The sequence below is a fragment of the Sorex araneus genome, chromosome 1 (genome assembly GCF_027595985.1).
Source record: "Sorex araneus isolate mSorAra2 chromosome 1, mSorAra2.pri, whole genome shotgun sequence".
NCBI lineage: Eukaryota > Metazoa > Chordata > Mammalia > Eulipotyphla > Soricidae > Sorex > Sorex araneus.
The window spans coordinates 315,395,366-315,411,288 of record NC_073302.1 but is presented as its reverse complement, the minus strand read 5'-3'; the positions used below and the strand labels follow the sequence as shown (position 1 = coordinate 315,411,288).

General features: G+C 38.2%; 1 protein-coding gene across 1 annotated transcript in view; it reads right to left on the bottom strand.

The window, feature by feature from the left end:
- Window positions 1-15,923, bottom strand: part of LOC101556715 (probable ATP-dependent RNA helicase DDX60) — a 93,524-nt gene that overhangs the window by 6,822 nt on the left and 70,779 nt on the right. The window contains exons 30-35 of the mRNA XM_055139058.1: window positions 14,150-14,350; window positions 11,560-11,664; window positions 10,928-11,069; window positions 10,185-10,306; window positions 7,227-7,374; window positions 3,145-3,287 (exon numbers count right to left, since the gene is read on the bottom strand). Of these exons, the coding sequence (XP_054995033.1) occupies window positions 3,145-3,287; window positions 7,227-7,374; window positions 10,185-10,306; window positions 10,928-11,069; window positions 11,560-11,664; window positions 14,150-14,350 (861 nt within the window). The remainder of the gene's footprint in view (window positions 1-3,144; window positions 3,288-7,226; window positions 7,375-10,184; window positions 10,307-10,927; window positions 11,070-11,559; window positions 11,665-14,149; window positions 14,351-15,923) is intronic.

Sequence of the window (15,923 nt, the reverse complement as noted above, 5' to 3'; positions counted from 1 at the left end):
TTGTGAAATTAAAAAACTACAAAACCAGTTTATTTTTAATGTTTTTTGGTTTTTTTTAACTTTTGGGGTCACACCGGCTATTATCAGGGGTTACTCCTGCCTCTGCACTCAGGAATTACTCCTGGCGGTTCTTAGGGGATGATATGGGATGCTCAGGATCAAACCCGGGCTGCCCGTGTGCAAGACAAACACCCTACCCGCTGTGCTATTGCTCCAGCCCCAATTTTTAGACTTTTTTTAAAGGAAGAAATTAATACATTAAGTTTGGCAGGGTGGATAGCCTAGGGAAAGAGGAAAGACAAACAAAATAAAGCAAAACAAAAAGTAGCATACAGTTACTGAATGTTTAGTTTTATGCTACAGAATTTTATCTATGAGTTTTTATAGTATGCATGTACATATGAATAGTATTACAGGACAGTGAAACAAGGAATAAAAGTACTTATTGTATCTCTGCCATAACTACATTATTCAAAGGCAACTTAGTTTTGTTTTTTTTTTGTTTGGGGCCACTGGCAGTGTTCAGGGATTACTCTTGGCTCTGTGACTAAGAATTACTTTTAGAGGGCTGGGGGTGGGGCATAGTGGTGCTAAGTAGGTCAAAAGTAGGTCAACCACATGTAAGGCAAGAGCCTTATCCGTTATATTTACTCTCCAATCAAAAAATCCAACTCATTATGACATAACTCACATGGGGCTTTATGCAACAAGGGGAGTGGGATAAATTCTTACAGAGCTAGTCTCAGGGGACTTCAGACAAACACTGGAGTATGGATCTCCAATTTACATTACCAATGTGCCCTTTAGTAAAAAATGAAAAGAAATCCTTTCTCATGAATTCTCTTCCCTAAGGTTAAAAACCAATACATATAGCTCTCCTCTAACTCACTAAGATTCAAACTTCCTTGGAGGCGAAGTATAAAGAGTAGCAATCAAGGACAATATTGCTATCCTGTTGTTAAAATGAATGACTTTAAGGACCAGGTAAGGACTCATAGAGAGTGGGATTAGGGTGTTAACTGGGTTTTAATCCCTGGCACCACCCCATTAAGTCCAACACCAGCTCATCGGAAGTAATCTTTGTTTACAGAACCAAGAGTAAACCCTGAGCACTGCCAGGTGTGACCCCAAAACCAAAACAAAACAGGTACAAAGTTAAAAGAAAGAACTTTGAAAAACCAACTTGCTTCTTATTATTTGAATTCAATGAAACTGAAAATGAAGTCTATCTTTATTAGTTCATTGAAACATAAAAATATATTCTGATGATGAATTGCTGGTGATTTGAGGCATATTAACTGGACAAAATCAGAAGTTATATAATACATATAGTTTATATAAATCATGAAAACTTTATTAACTTATATTTAATTTTATAATATTTCTATTAAATCAAACTCGGACTGGCCACGTGCAAGGCAAACACCTTACCTGCTATTCTATAGCTCCAGTCCACTGCTATTTTTATTCGGTTTTATACATTTTCGGGGAGTTTGGGGTAATGTTCATTGCTTTTTGGAGTCCTACTTTAGAGTGTTGCTCAGGGGACTTTGTGGTTCCAGGGATTAAAGTCCGGGCTCCTGCATGCAAAGCACAATGCTCCAGTACTTTGAGCTATCTACCTCGCCCTCCATTTTGGGTGAGGAAATTGGACTACAGCCAGAAGTGCTCAGGGTTTATTCCTGACTCTGTGCTCAGGATTCTCTCTTGGCAGGGCTTAGGGGATCATATGCGGTGCTAGGAATTTGAACTGAGACTTGCCACATGGAAGTAAATACCTTTTTTTCTATCTCTGGTCCTCCTTTTTTTTTAACGTATGCAATGATTTATTTTAACAAATCAACATCCATATCTCTATTACTTTAATCAAATAAAGTTTAGTATGAGAAACAAAAGTCTTCATGTAAAAGGGTCAATATAGTTTTTCCAAATGATTTTAAGTGATAGTGAACCATTTTATAAGAGAGACATGAAACTTTGTAACCTACTAGACATCAATGGCAATCCATGACATTGAATGTGACAAAATTTATGTCGTTCTTCAAATTTTGTATTAAAATAGAAATTAAATTTCTACAGGCTTATTACATTCAAATGGATTATCCCAGCTCTTCCAAATATGTTTCATTTTTAAAAGTCTCTCAATCCCCTGAGATGCAAAATTTAAATGGGGTTTACAGCATCTACAGTGAAAATGTGAAACCCTGAAGACAATATTAGAAGTTCTCTCATAGCAAGCCTGTCTGTCTCCCTGGAGTTTTCAAACCCTGAAGGAAAGGGGAATCCGCTGGGTGTTCGGTATAATGGAGCAGGGTCCCACTGGCAAACCATGAGCACTTGGAATCCTACTGGACTCAAGAACATCATTAAACCTGGACTTAGGGCCAGAGTGATAGTACAGTGGGTCAGGCATTTGCCTTGCATGCGGCCAATCCAGTTTTGATCCTCAGCATCCCATAAGATTCTCAAGCACTGCCAGGAGTTATTTCTGAGTGCAGAGCCAAGAGCAACCCCTGAGCATCACGGGGTGTGAGCCCCCAAAGCAAAACAAAACAAAAACCTGGACTTTTTATAACATTTATTTTCAATTTGGAAAATGCCAATCCCTTTTCTAAACCAAGAACGACTAGAAAAATTGAGGGGACCCGGAGATAGGACAGAGAGTGAGCAATATCTATGGTGGAGAAAAGTATCCATTCATAAACCACAGTGCAAACACACACACACACACACACACACACACACACACACACAAGTAAAGAGTCTCCTGTTGAAGCAGACTGGTAGGTAGAAGAAGGCAAATGTGTTGGGGGGCAGGGTCCTTGGTGAAGGGAAGGGTGTTGAAACACTGTATTCTTGAAACCCAATCATGAAGAACTTTGTAAATTTATGGTGACTAAAAAAAAATGGCAACAAATATAAACCCATTCTTTTGGAAACACCATTTTATTTCATGTTTGTTTGTGGGCCAACTACCCTGCAAAGCAAAGGACTTACTCCAGCTCTGTACTCTGGAATTACTCCTGACAGTTCTTACGGGACCATATGGGATGCTATGGACTGAACCCTGGTTGGCCGAGTACAAATTTACTACCTCTCGGCCCCTGAAACACTGCTTATTAATAAACTACATTTTCCACTTACATTGTCTGAAGTTGCTGGTCGAAGCAGAACACTATCGGTGTTCCCAGAGAGACAAACAAATGGAGAAATAGCCACTTTTCCCTCTTTGCAGTTCATCAGGTGCGACACCAGCTGGGAATCCTCGCATTCTTTCCCTGAGAAATCTGACCGGAAAAGAAAGGTTAGTTTTTCCATTAGTGAAATAGTAAAACCTTACACACTCACACTGTATCATACTGTAAGAGAAATTGAATTTAACTCTTACACCATAGTAGACTAAATCAGATAACTTATGTATAAAATGCCACATATTAAAATAAGGATGAAATATAAATTACATACTTTCAAAGAAAAAGCATTATTGTTATTACTTACTATTTTTTTCAATTGAATTTGGACTTTTCAATTCTCTTCTCTCCCTTCCCCTTCCTCTCTCCTTTCTCTCCTTCCTCTTTCCCTCCCTTCTTTCCTTGCTTTCTTTCTCTTTCCATCCAGCAGTGCTCACAGTTTACTTCTGGGTCTGTGCTCAGGAATATCCTCCTGTCTGTGATGCCACGGATTGAACTGGGGATGGCTGGCGCAGGGCAAGTGCCATCTCTTGAGCCCTGGGACTAGGAATCTTTCTAAGCTAGGTATTCTAAGTAGCCACTAGCAGCACTTGATCTGAGCATGCTGTATTAGAGGCATTTGTTTTTTCCATTCATGCTGGTACAAAGCACCAAATTGCACCTCAAACTAGGGCTCTAAGTTTCAACAGGAAAAAAAAAATCACCTTTCCTTTTTCTTTCTTTTTGGGCCACACCCAGTGATGCTCAGGGGTTACTCCTGGTTCTGCACTCAGGAATTACTCCTGGCGGTGTTTAGAGGACTATATGTGATGCTGGGGATTGAGCTCAGGCTGGCCGTGCGCAAGGCAAACGCCCTATCTGCTGTACTATCTCTCCGGCCCCATAACATGTTTTCTTATTGCTTCCTGAAGGATACTCCAGGGTTCCACTGCTAATTCTTCCTTTGTTCACGTGCTTCCCACTTAACAGGACCCAGGAAACTACATGCTCAAACTCCTTGACTTTTTTTTTAATTGATGATGATAGGGGATATTGAAAGCAAAAAATTACTACCCTCCTTCCCCTGAGCTTCCCAGCCGTCGGTGCTTGCGCACAGTGCGTGCGGCCCCCGGACCCATCTCCAGCCAGTGTCCAGCAGAAAGGGACTCCGCCCCTCTCCGAAGCTCAGCGTAGGTCTCCTGCTTCCTCATCCAGGTACGCCTCTCTTCCTCCCTGACCTTCCTTGGTCAATGGCCAAACAGGGCGTGGCCTCTTTGCTAGTGGGTGTGGTCGCCAGGAGCGTAAGCACCGCAGTATACTTGACAGACATAGCAATCCCCATTAACTAACTTTGTGGAGATATCCCGTTACCTCACACACAAAACACTAAATTAACCACTAGCCTACTCCAATTACACCAAAACATCGAAAACTCAGGAAAAGAGAGATTAGCTTTAGTGAACGGGAAGGTTCCACCTCCATACAACCATGACATCATGAAGAAACAGCACAAATCTCCACAGCAAGGAGAGGACGAAGAAAAGAGTCCAGAAACCTCTTCAGGAGTTTCCCACAAATGTGATCTCTCTGATAAAGAATTCAGAGAAGAAATTCTGAGAATGTTCATAGAACTTAAAGAAATGGTGGAGCAGTCAGAGAAGAAATTACGGGAAGAAATGAGAGCAGAAATAGGAAAGCTACATTCAGAAATATCACGAATAAAAGACACAGTAGACGAAATAAAAAACACAGTTGGAGCCCTTAACAGCAGAATGGCTGCAGCTGAAGAGAGAATTAGTGACCTTGAAGATGAGCAACAGAAATACCAAAGGCTACAACAAACAATTGAAAAAGATCTTAAAATAGCTCTAGGGTGAATCAGAGACCTAGGGGATGATGCCAAGAGAAATAACATAAGAATCATTGGAGTTTTAGAAGGACAGGGAGGCAATCCTAATGAGAAAGTCACAGTTAAAAAAATCATTGCTGGAAAGTTCCCAGAGCTGAATAAGACAGATGTTCAGATCCTAGGAGCCAGAAGGGTGCCAGCTAGAAGGGACCCTAATAAAGAGACTCCAAGACACATCATAGTCAGAATGATGGATGGCATGAACAGGGATATGATACTGCAAGCAGCAAGGTCAAAAAAAGAAATCACATACAAGGGAGTACCCCTTAGATTCACAGCAGACTTATTAGAGGAAACCCTCCAAGCCAGAAGACAATGGTGGGATATAGTGAAAAAACTCAATGAAATGAACACCTCACCAAGAATACTTTATCCGGCTAAGCTCTCACTCAAACTCAAAGGAACCATACACAATTTCATGGATAAACAACAACTAAGGAACTTCATACACTCAAAACCAACCTTAAAAGAAGGACTAAAGGGGCTTTTGTAAGACAAGGAAAAACCCTACAAGAACAACAATCCCCACAGAAAGATGACACAAAATCCCATGACAATAATCTCTCTCAATGTCAATGGCCTAAACCAATTAAAAGAAATAGAGTGGCAAAATGGATTCAGAAACAAAACCCAACATTCTGCTGCTTACAAGAAACACACCTGAACAGTCAGAGCAAACACAGACTCAAAGTCAAAGGATGGAAAACAATCCTGCAAGCAAACAACTCCCTCAAAAAAGCTAGGGTGGCCATACTAGTATCTGACAACGTAGATTTCAGGTTGAAAAAGATCAGAATGGACATCGAGGGTCACTTCCTATTTATCAAGGGATATGTACAACACACACTCTTAAACGTATAGGCACCTAATTAGCGACCAGCTAAATACATAAAACAAGTCCTAACAGACTTTAAGGAGGACATTGCTAGCAATGTGATAAGGGAGCAAGAGATGTGAAGTGGAGCAAGGAAAGCCTCTTTAACAAATGGTGCTGGCACAACTGGACAACCACATGCAAAAGAATGAACTTAGACCTCGACCTGACACCATACACAAAAGTCAGATCAAAATGGATTAAAGACCTCAACATCAGACCACAAGCCATAACGTACATCGAAGACAAGGTTGGCAAAATCCTTCACGATATTGAAGATAAAGGTATCTTCAAAGATGACATGCAACTGGCCAACCAAGTGGAAACAGACATAAACAAATGGGACTACATTAAACTAAAAAGCTTCTGCACCGCAAAAGATACAGTGACCAGAATACAAAGACTATCCACAGAATGGGAAAGGATATTTACACAATACCCATCAGATAAGGGGTTGATATCAATGGTATATAAAGCACTGATTGAACTCTACAGGAAGAAAACACCCAACCCCATCAGAAAATGGGGCGAAGAAATGAACAGAAACTTTCCCAAGGAAGAGATACAAATGGCCAAAAGGCACACGAAAAAGTGCTCTATATCACTAATCATCAGGGAGATGCAGATCAAAACAACCACGAGATACCACCTCACACCACAGAGGCTAGCACACATCCAAAAGAACAAAAGCAACTGCTGTTGGAGAGGATGTGGGGAGAAAGGGTCCCTTCTACACTGCTGGTGGGAATACCGACTAGTTTATGGATATTCTTATTTCATTTTCCAAACTCAGTTGTAAGCCAAACATTTATTAAGACGGTTACTAATGTCTCTACTTTGTTCCTTGCCCCTTAAAAAAGACTTTTTTTTTATTGAATCATCATGAGATACAGTTTCTCTTGCCCTTTTATTTACTTTTTAAATTCAATTGCTTTAGATACTTCTCTGGGACAAAATAAGCTCTTCCTGCTTATACAATCTCTGCATTGCACACATGCCTTATTTGTCTCCTGCACCCTCAAATTTAATCTGGGCTGTCCTGCCTCTCTGACAGGAAGTATAGGGATACTTTCCTCTTGCACTTGTTTTGGAAACCCTTCCCTTGTCCCTTTAATTTCTAATAATCACAATTTCTTTGTTTGAAAAGTGAAGGTGTCTTCCTAGTCCTGAGTGAACCCATCTTTTCATGAACCTAAACCTCTAAAATAAGATAATTTTAGGGAAAACTACTTATTCTTTACATTTTCTTACAATGATGCAAAAGTTCACTTGCCTATTTTTGACAATGGAAGTTTATATTCCTGCTTCATATCAGCTAATTTGGAAACAATTAGTAGAAAGGAGGCAAAATCCTTTGTAACACCCTCGTTATACTCTTCTAAAGCAGCATTAAAATCCTCAGGGAGATCTTCCAGGAAAACCTAAATCATAAAGGACATGATAAAGAACATCCAAAACACAAAATTTTTTTTTGCTAGATCTACATACTTCCTATCAAACCAAACCTGTGAAAAAAAATCAAAAAATACAATATAATTGTATAGTTATCTATATATTCAAGATGATTATTTCATTTATTCATCTGTTAAATTCAAATAAAATTTATTTATGTTTTGAAACATATTTTTTGTCACAAAATGATATTATCTCTCATATTAAAGATTTTATCTAATTTAGGTAACAGTGATTTGCAAGAGTATAACTGTTCATATTTTCTAGGTGCTATTCTACCACACCACACCCAATACCAAAATGCCAATATTTTTCGACCACAATCCAGAGATCTCTTTCCTTCCACTCCAACCTCTTTAGGTAATTTTAGGTCTGTTGACCCACTTTAGGATTTTTTTCCTTTGAATTATTCTATTCCTTTCTTTGTTTTGTCTATGAATGAAACCATTCCATATCTATCTTTCTCCTTCTATCTTATTTCACTTAGCATGACGCCCCAAAAGAAAACACTTCATCTCTTCTTATAGCACTCCATTATGTATAAATGCCACAACATTTTTGTCATTTGTTTTGGGGTCATACCGAGACATGCTCTCAGAGATTAATCCAGGCTCTTCACTCAGGGATCACTCCTGGCTTTACTCAGGTGATCATGTAGGATGTCAGGTACTGAGCCAGAGTCAGTCACATACAATGCAAATATCCTACCCACTGTACTATTCTCTGGCCCCACAAAAACTTCTTTATCCACTCATCCGTAATTGGGTACTTAGTTGCTTCTAGATCTTGCCTACTGTAAATATCACTTCAATGAACCCTATATAGCTATTCATATATCTTTTCATATTAATGTTTCTGTGTCCTCTGGACAAATAGCAAAGAGTATAACTTCTAGATACAAACGCAGAATATTTTTCAGTTGCCTACTGGTCATTCTATGTGTCTTCTTTGGAGAAGTTCAGCTTTTCTTCACAGTTTTGATGTTTTTAATTGTTACTATAGTTGGATTTTGTGACTGTTGCATTTTGTGACACAATGTAAGAAGTATAGTGTGGAGCACATATATTCTCCCATTCAGTAGGATATCTTTTTTTTAATGATAGTTTTTTGCACATTGCAGAAGCTTTCTATTTTGAAGTAATACTAATTTTTCTTGTTTTCTTTTGCAGTAGAGCTAAACTACTGAAGAAATTTCTAAAGCCAATATCACGGGACTGTATTTTTGATATTTTTTTTAGACTTGGGTCTAAATTTATTATTTTAATCCATTTTGGATAGATCCTTATGCATGATGGTCCACATTTCACAAGCACACACATACACACACAGAAAGAGAGAGACTCATGAATGCACATGTTTGCACACAAACAGTCTGGCTAAGCAGCTTTTATTAAAGATGCCTCTTCTTATTTTAAAAATTGAATCATTATGATACAAAATTACAAAGCTGCTCATGATTTCCAGCTCTTATGCTGTAAATTAACTGCATGTATATAGAACAGTTTATCTCTTTGGTTCTCAAAACTGTTCCATGTCTGAAGGTCTGTTTATTCTGCACCACACTGTTTTGATCATTATAGATTTATTATATAGTTTAAAGTCAAGAACTGTGATGTCTCCCGTATTCATTTTTGTCAGATTGCTTTTTCTATCTAGGACTGTGGATTACTTTATTACTATAGTAATTACTGTAGTAACTTTTCTATGTCCTTAAAATACTATAAGAATTGTAATAGTAATTGCATAAAATTTATATGCTTTGGGTAGGATGTTCATCACAAGTACCAATCCTTCACATCAATAAACATGAAATATTTTCCTATTTCCTTGTGTCCAGTATTTTTTAACAATTACTCACAGTTTCTGATCTATATATTTCAACTTATTTATTAAATTAATTTCTAGGAACTAATTTTTACTTAGCTTGCATCATAATTGGAAAAAATCACGGAGAGCCCAGCAAGCTACCGAGAGTATCCAGCCCGCACAGCATAGCCTGGCAAGCTACCCGTGGCGTATTCGATTGCCAAAAACAGTAACAAGTCTCATAATGGAGACATTACTGGTGCCCGCTCGAGCAAATCCATGAGCAACGAGACAACAGTGATACAGTGGCAGTGATTGTTAGGAACAAGACAAGGATTTTTGCACTCATCACTGTTATTGAACATATAGTAAAGTCTTGGCTATAACAATTATGCAAAAATTAAAAAAGTAAATGAATACTATTTTCAGACACCATATTAGACAACTACAGGAGATCCTAAATAAACTGTAGATTCAGTGATGAGGACTATTACTTACTATAATGTAAAATTAACTCAATTTTTAAAAACAATTTGGGGACACACTAGGTGGTAAGCGGGGCTTAGTCCTAGCTTTGCACTCAGTGATCACTCCTGGTGATGCTTGGAATACCATATGAGGTTCCAGGGATCAACCCCAGGTCAGCCACTGCAAGGCATGAACCCTACCCACTGTACTACTGCTGTGGCTCCTATAGTTATCTCAATATTTTTTTCTTGAATTGCTTAATTCTAGTATTTCACAAAATCAAATTGAAAACATGAGAAGAAAATTGTAATTCTATTTTCTTCAAAGCATTTGACCATTTGATAAGATTTATATTGTGGGTTAAAATAACCTAAATTACAGAGAACAAATTATTATTCTATAAATCAAATTAATCCTGCATTAACAAAATTCCACCACTGTTGAATAATTTTGAGGAGATAGAGATTATCTTAATTATAAAATGATCAAAATCAAAAAATGTTACCTTTGATTGAAAAAACACGTGATCACCCTCTTGGAACTTTGCTGGGAGGTGGCGTCTTCCAAACAGATGGGACAATACTAAAACCAGCTCTTCCATGACATCTTGAGAAAAAGATTTTGTGCCTATAAGACAATGTATGCTGTAGTTAATTTCATAAGTTGTGTTTCTCTCATACTGCGGTGCTTACAAATTAAGCACTGCATTTCACTTCATGAAAACCAAAAGTTTGTGACAAATAAAGCAACTAGAATGACATGTTTACACTATTACCTCTTGTCTTTTGAAAAACTGTAGTGACAATTTTTTACAAATAGGTTTAAAACTTTTCAAATTTCTATTACCACAATCAAATCTACTGTCAAAATAATAGTAACCTCACACCAAACTACACTGGACTGCCTCTATTCTCCCCCATTGTGACCCTAAACAGAGACTGCGTCTTCTGGCCACAAGGCTTTCCTCATGGTTCAATCCTAGTTGATAAGTTGCTTTCTCTAAAGCGTTTTATGATCATGTCTCTTATGTGCTGTTTATGATTACCTCTCCGATGTGGACATTTTCAAACCAGTCCACAAAATATGACTTCTTCTCATATAATCTATTATACTTAAGTGTATCTAGCTTGGAATTTCTAAACTATCTAAATAATAGCTTGTCTCTGAAGGAAATACATTCCTGTATGGCTTAGCTTCATATTAGCCTATTTTTATTTTAAGATTATAAACACAAAACATTGATTTTACCTTTTATGGTTGGCTGACAGAGATTATGAAAAAGTCCTCTCACCAAAAAATGGACAAAAACAAGATTTGAAGGCTCATGGTAATGCAAATGTGAAACCAATCCAGCAAATCCCATTGGATTGCCTTCTTGATCTAAATAGCCCTAAAATCCAAGAAATAGTATATCAGTGAGATGATGCAACTCATCATGTACATTAATTTAAAATTCACTGAATGACAGTTTAAGTAATATGTAACACCAACAAAATAGACATTGAAAATAAAATATGGTCATTTTTTAAAAACAGCCTTTATTTATGTATTTATTTATTGCTTTTTGGGTCACATACGGAGATACTCAGGGTTTATTCCTGGCTTTGCACTCAGGAATGACTCCCAGTGGTTCCAGGGAACCATATGGGATGCTGGGGATCGAAACCGGGTCAGCCACGTGCAAGGCAAAAACCCTCCCCGCTCTGCTATTGCTCCGGCCCCAAAGTATGGTCATTTTGATTAATGAATCAGTTATTAATAATAATTATTGAGTATAACTCTTGAAAGACTACAAATGTCTTGGTCTGATATGAAATATAGTTTTGACCATATTTCACACAAAAAAACAATATATACCAATATCTATAGCACACACATACCTCTTTAACTAAGAACTGCAAAGAAAACAAGAAGTAAAGCTTTAACATGTCCTGAAATTTGGGTTGCTTGAAGGTTATCAATGGATGCTTTAGCACTGATAGCACCTATAAAGAACAATAGTTTATTCACATATTCATAGTGTTAGGAAATATATTTGTAAATAAGATAATATAGGTTCATAGAAATTACTTTTTAATTTTGTATTTTATGATGTTTTCATATATTTTTAAAAAAACTTTCTGCCTATAGGGAGACTGCCCCTTCCATGTGAATTTCTGAAGATCATCACAAGATCACAGCTTACTCAGGACCTCCCTATCATCACAGTCTCACGGTTAACCCGTTACTCATCAATATGCTCGAGTGGGAACCAGTAACTTCTCCATTAATGAGACTGGTTACTGTTTTTGGCATATTCAATATGCCACAGCTAGCTTGCCAGGCTCTGCCGTGTGGGCGGGATACTCTCCGTAGCTCACCAGACTCTCCGAGAAGGACAGAGCAATCAAACCCAGGTCCATCACGTGCAAGGCAAATGCCCTACCCGCTGCAAAAACAATTGTTTAGGTTCTAGTCTCAGTTGCCTCCAAACCTCTCACACCAAGTCAGTATTTGACTCCATCCTAAATCATCCCAGAGCCATATATGTACCAGGCAACTACAGACCACCTATAAATCCCACAGCTCACTGGAATTATTCAGAGTAGCCAATACTGGTTTAAACTGCCTGTATTCATTTTTCCGGTAGACACCCTGGTAAAGTCCCTGGCCCAAGGTCCCACCCCCCTTGCCCCACGAAGTCTTGTGCCTCCTGTTGACACCGGTGTGTCTCCCACATGGCCTGTGTGGTGCTTCATGTCTTCTCCTTCCAGGACCTATGAGCAGAAGTTTTGCTTTCCTGGACCTCGCCTCTGTCTCCTCACGTCAACATACCTGCCTTTCCATCATGTTGTAGAATCTAAAGCAGCATGATATTGTCCCTGAATATTTTACCACAGAGACATAAGCAATAAATTAGGTTTGGAAGTTTTTATATGTTCTTCTCAATTATGTAGAACAGAGTCATTAGAAATGAACATTTAGGGACCAGAAGAAAGTGCTTAGGGTGTATGCCTAGAATGTTCCTAACCCAGGCTCAGTGCTCCCTGACACTACAGAATATTTCCAGCCACCCTACAACCATGTATATGTGAGCACCTGTCATTGTGGGTACAAACACCAGTGAAAACTGCAACTATAAAAAGAGATGTGCTCTACACAATGGAATACTACACAGCTGTTAGGAAAAATGAGGTCATGAAATCTGCCTATAAATGAATAGACTTGGAGAGTATCATGCTGAGTGAAATGAGTCAGAAGGAAAGGGACAGATATAGAATGGCTGCATTTGTTTGTGGGATATAAAAAAAAAAAACATGATGACACTATTACCCAATGCCAGGAAAAACAGACCAGGAGAACTGGTCAGTGGTCGGTAAACAGTGGGGGAGATGGAAAGTAGTTAAGATAAAGGAGGGTCCATTATGACAATGCTAGTAGGAAATTATCATTCTGGACAAGAACTAAGTCTTGAAAGCTGGTAAGGGATATACATGATAACATTTCAACATCTGTATTGCAAACCATAATGCCTAAAATGAGAAAAAAAGAGAGAAAGAGAGAAAAGAGAGAGAAAGAGAGAGAGAGACAGAGAGAGAGAGAGAGAGAGAGAGAGAGAGAGAGAGAGAGAGAGAGAGAGAGAGAGAGAGAGAGAGAGAGAAAAGGTCACTCTGGACCAGGATCAAGTGCTGAAAGGAGGTGAAGTGATCATGTGAGGTATTGCGTAAAGGGGTGGGAGGGAAACTAGGGAAACCGGTGCTGGGAAATGACACTGGTAGAGGCCAGGTGTTGGAATGCTATATGACTGAAATGCAATGATGAACAATTTTGTAATGCTCTATCTCACGATGATTCAATAAAAGAGAGAGAAAAAGAGATGTGCAAAGGCTGTGGCCAGAGAGCAACATACAAGGAACACACATGTAAATCATATAACCACTGAGTGACCTTCAGCAAGGACTGCAGCCAGAATATGCACACACCACACAAGGGGAAAAGTGGAGCAGCCAGCGCACACCACAGCGGCATGTACAGGCACCCCGGCCAGGCATGTGAGCAACCACCAGACAACAGAGCAGCAACAACTGAGGAAAGTGAAGGGGTGAAAGAAAGAGTTTTAGAAAACTTGAGCCAGCGGCAGAATTCAGACACATCTGTGTTACTGAGGGAACAGAAATCTTGGAGAGCTGTTCGCGATGTGGAAGACAAAAGTAATAGGTTCTGTCACATAAAATGAAAATATGCAACACAGAAAAAGTTTTGAGTTCAAATGTCATGCAATAATGAATTTCAGATGGCAATGATCAATATATCAACTTCGGATTAAGAGAAAAAGTTATTAAGAAGGTAAAATTAATGTTTTATATATTCCACCACGATAAAAAGAGAAAAGCAACAGAGTTCATGCTACTGAATTCTAAACAAAGCATACGTCCAACTACAGTCGGGTCAGTCGTGAGGGCTCGGCCTCAGATACTGGGCAGGACGTACCTTGGCCTTGGCATCCTCTGGGTCATCCCCCCGGGAAGCCAGGAGCAAGAGTCGCAGAACCAGAGTTATGTTGAAGGGAAACTGCCCTCTCAGTTCAGGGACTTTGGATTTTATGAGTTTTTCTATTTTGGAAAATGGAATATTAAAGAAAAAAACATCTCCATGCAGGTCTTGGCCCCGTCTTCCAGCACGTCCAGACATCTGAGAACAGGACAGAACAGGACAGAAGTGAAACTTCCCTACAATGTTTTTCCATCACAGTATAAGACCTTAGTCTTTTACCTTGAATTTCAGAAGGTAAATTTGGAGTGTATCTATTTAACAATGAATCAAACCTCAACTAGATAGCAATTAGGCAACATACTATGGTTGAAACAGGGATGCAAGTAAAGCATTTGCCATTCTTATAAAACTAGTTCATGCTCAAATTTGTCCCTGATGTTTATGTAATAATATACAGGAAAAACAAAGAACAAGAAGTCGAGGCTTAATTTTAAGTTCTCTTAAATACAAACTTACCTCAACAATTCTCTCTCAATCCCTCCCTCACAGACAGTTGCAGTGTAAGAGTGACAGTGTAAAAAGTCCAGAATTTAAGAAAATACATGATGTGAAATTCAAAGCTCCTTTCATAATGCGAAATAAGAAGGTAAGTTAAACTAGTTTCATTTATTAGGTTTTCAGAATGTTAGTTATTCTCTATTTTAATTTTTCTACATACATAAAATAAAGTAACATACATACAGTAAATAAATTAATGTCTCATTTTACAATGTGGATATTAGAACATGGGACTGTAACAGAGCATGGAAGATCCAGGATATAAATTCTAACATTTCAAATTCCAAATCCATCAAGAAAAATATTGTAATACCTCAACATAAAATTTGCAAAAGATTATATGAACAGAAAAGTTATCTAGAAGATGCCATTGCAAAGAGAAAAATATTTAAACGATTGATAAAATAGCAGGTAATCATAAGAATACTGGATGGAAACTGGGCATCTGAAGGAATAAGAACTTAAGAACTAAGTCCATTGATAAGGGAAAGAAATTCTTTGATTAAAATATAAATTATTATAAGTCAATGTTGGCGAAATACAATGTCACTAACAGAAACTTTTATCAAGTGTCGCAAAGCAGGAAAAATATAAAAAGATCAACTATACTATATGCTAGATATGAGTAAAGAGAGTGAAACATTATGAACTGTTTTATTACTATAAGACTTAAAAGCTGAAATCATAGATAGTAGAAACGGAAACTGCTAAACACAAGCCAAACACCACTATGAAAGGGGATTAGTAATAGATTGTGTATGAAAAGAATAGAAATAAAAATTACATAAAGTAACAGGAAACAAATAACTAAATGTAGTCCATCTTCCATCTGTATCCATTTTTTACAAATCACTTCAATTAATTTTTGCAAATGTTATGAGACTGAAATTATGATTCCTATTCTGGAGTAAAAATAAGGATCAGGGGCTGGATCCATACCACAGTGGGTAGGGCGTCTGCCTTGCACGCCGGGTTCGATTCCCAGCATCCCATATGGTCCCCTGAGCACTGCCAGGAGTAATTCCTGAATGCAGAGCCAGTAATAATCCCTGTGCATCGTCGGGTGTGACCCAAAAAGGAAAAAAAAATCAGTAAGTTTATGTATTTATTTATTTATTTTTGCTTTTTGGGTCACACCCGGCAATGCACAGGGGTTGCTCCTGGCTCTGCATTCAGGAATCATTCCTGGTAGTGCTTGGGGGACCATATGAGA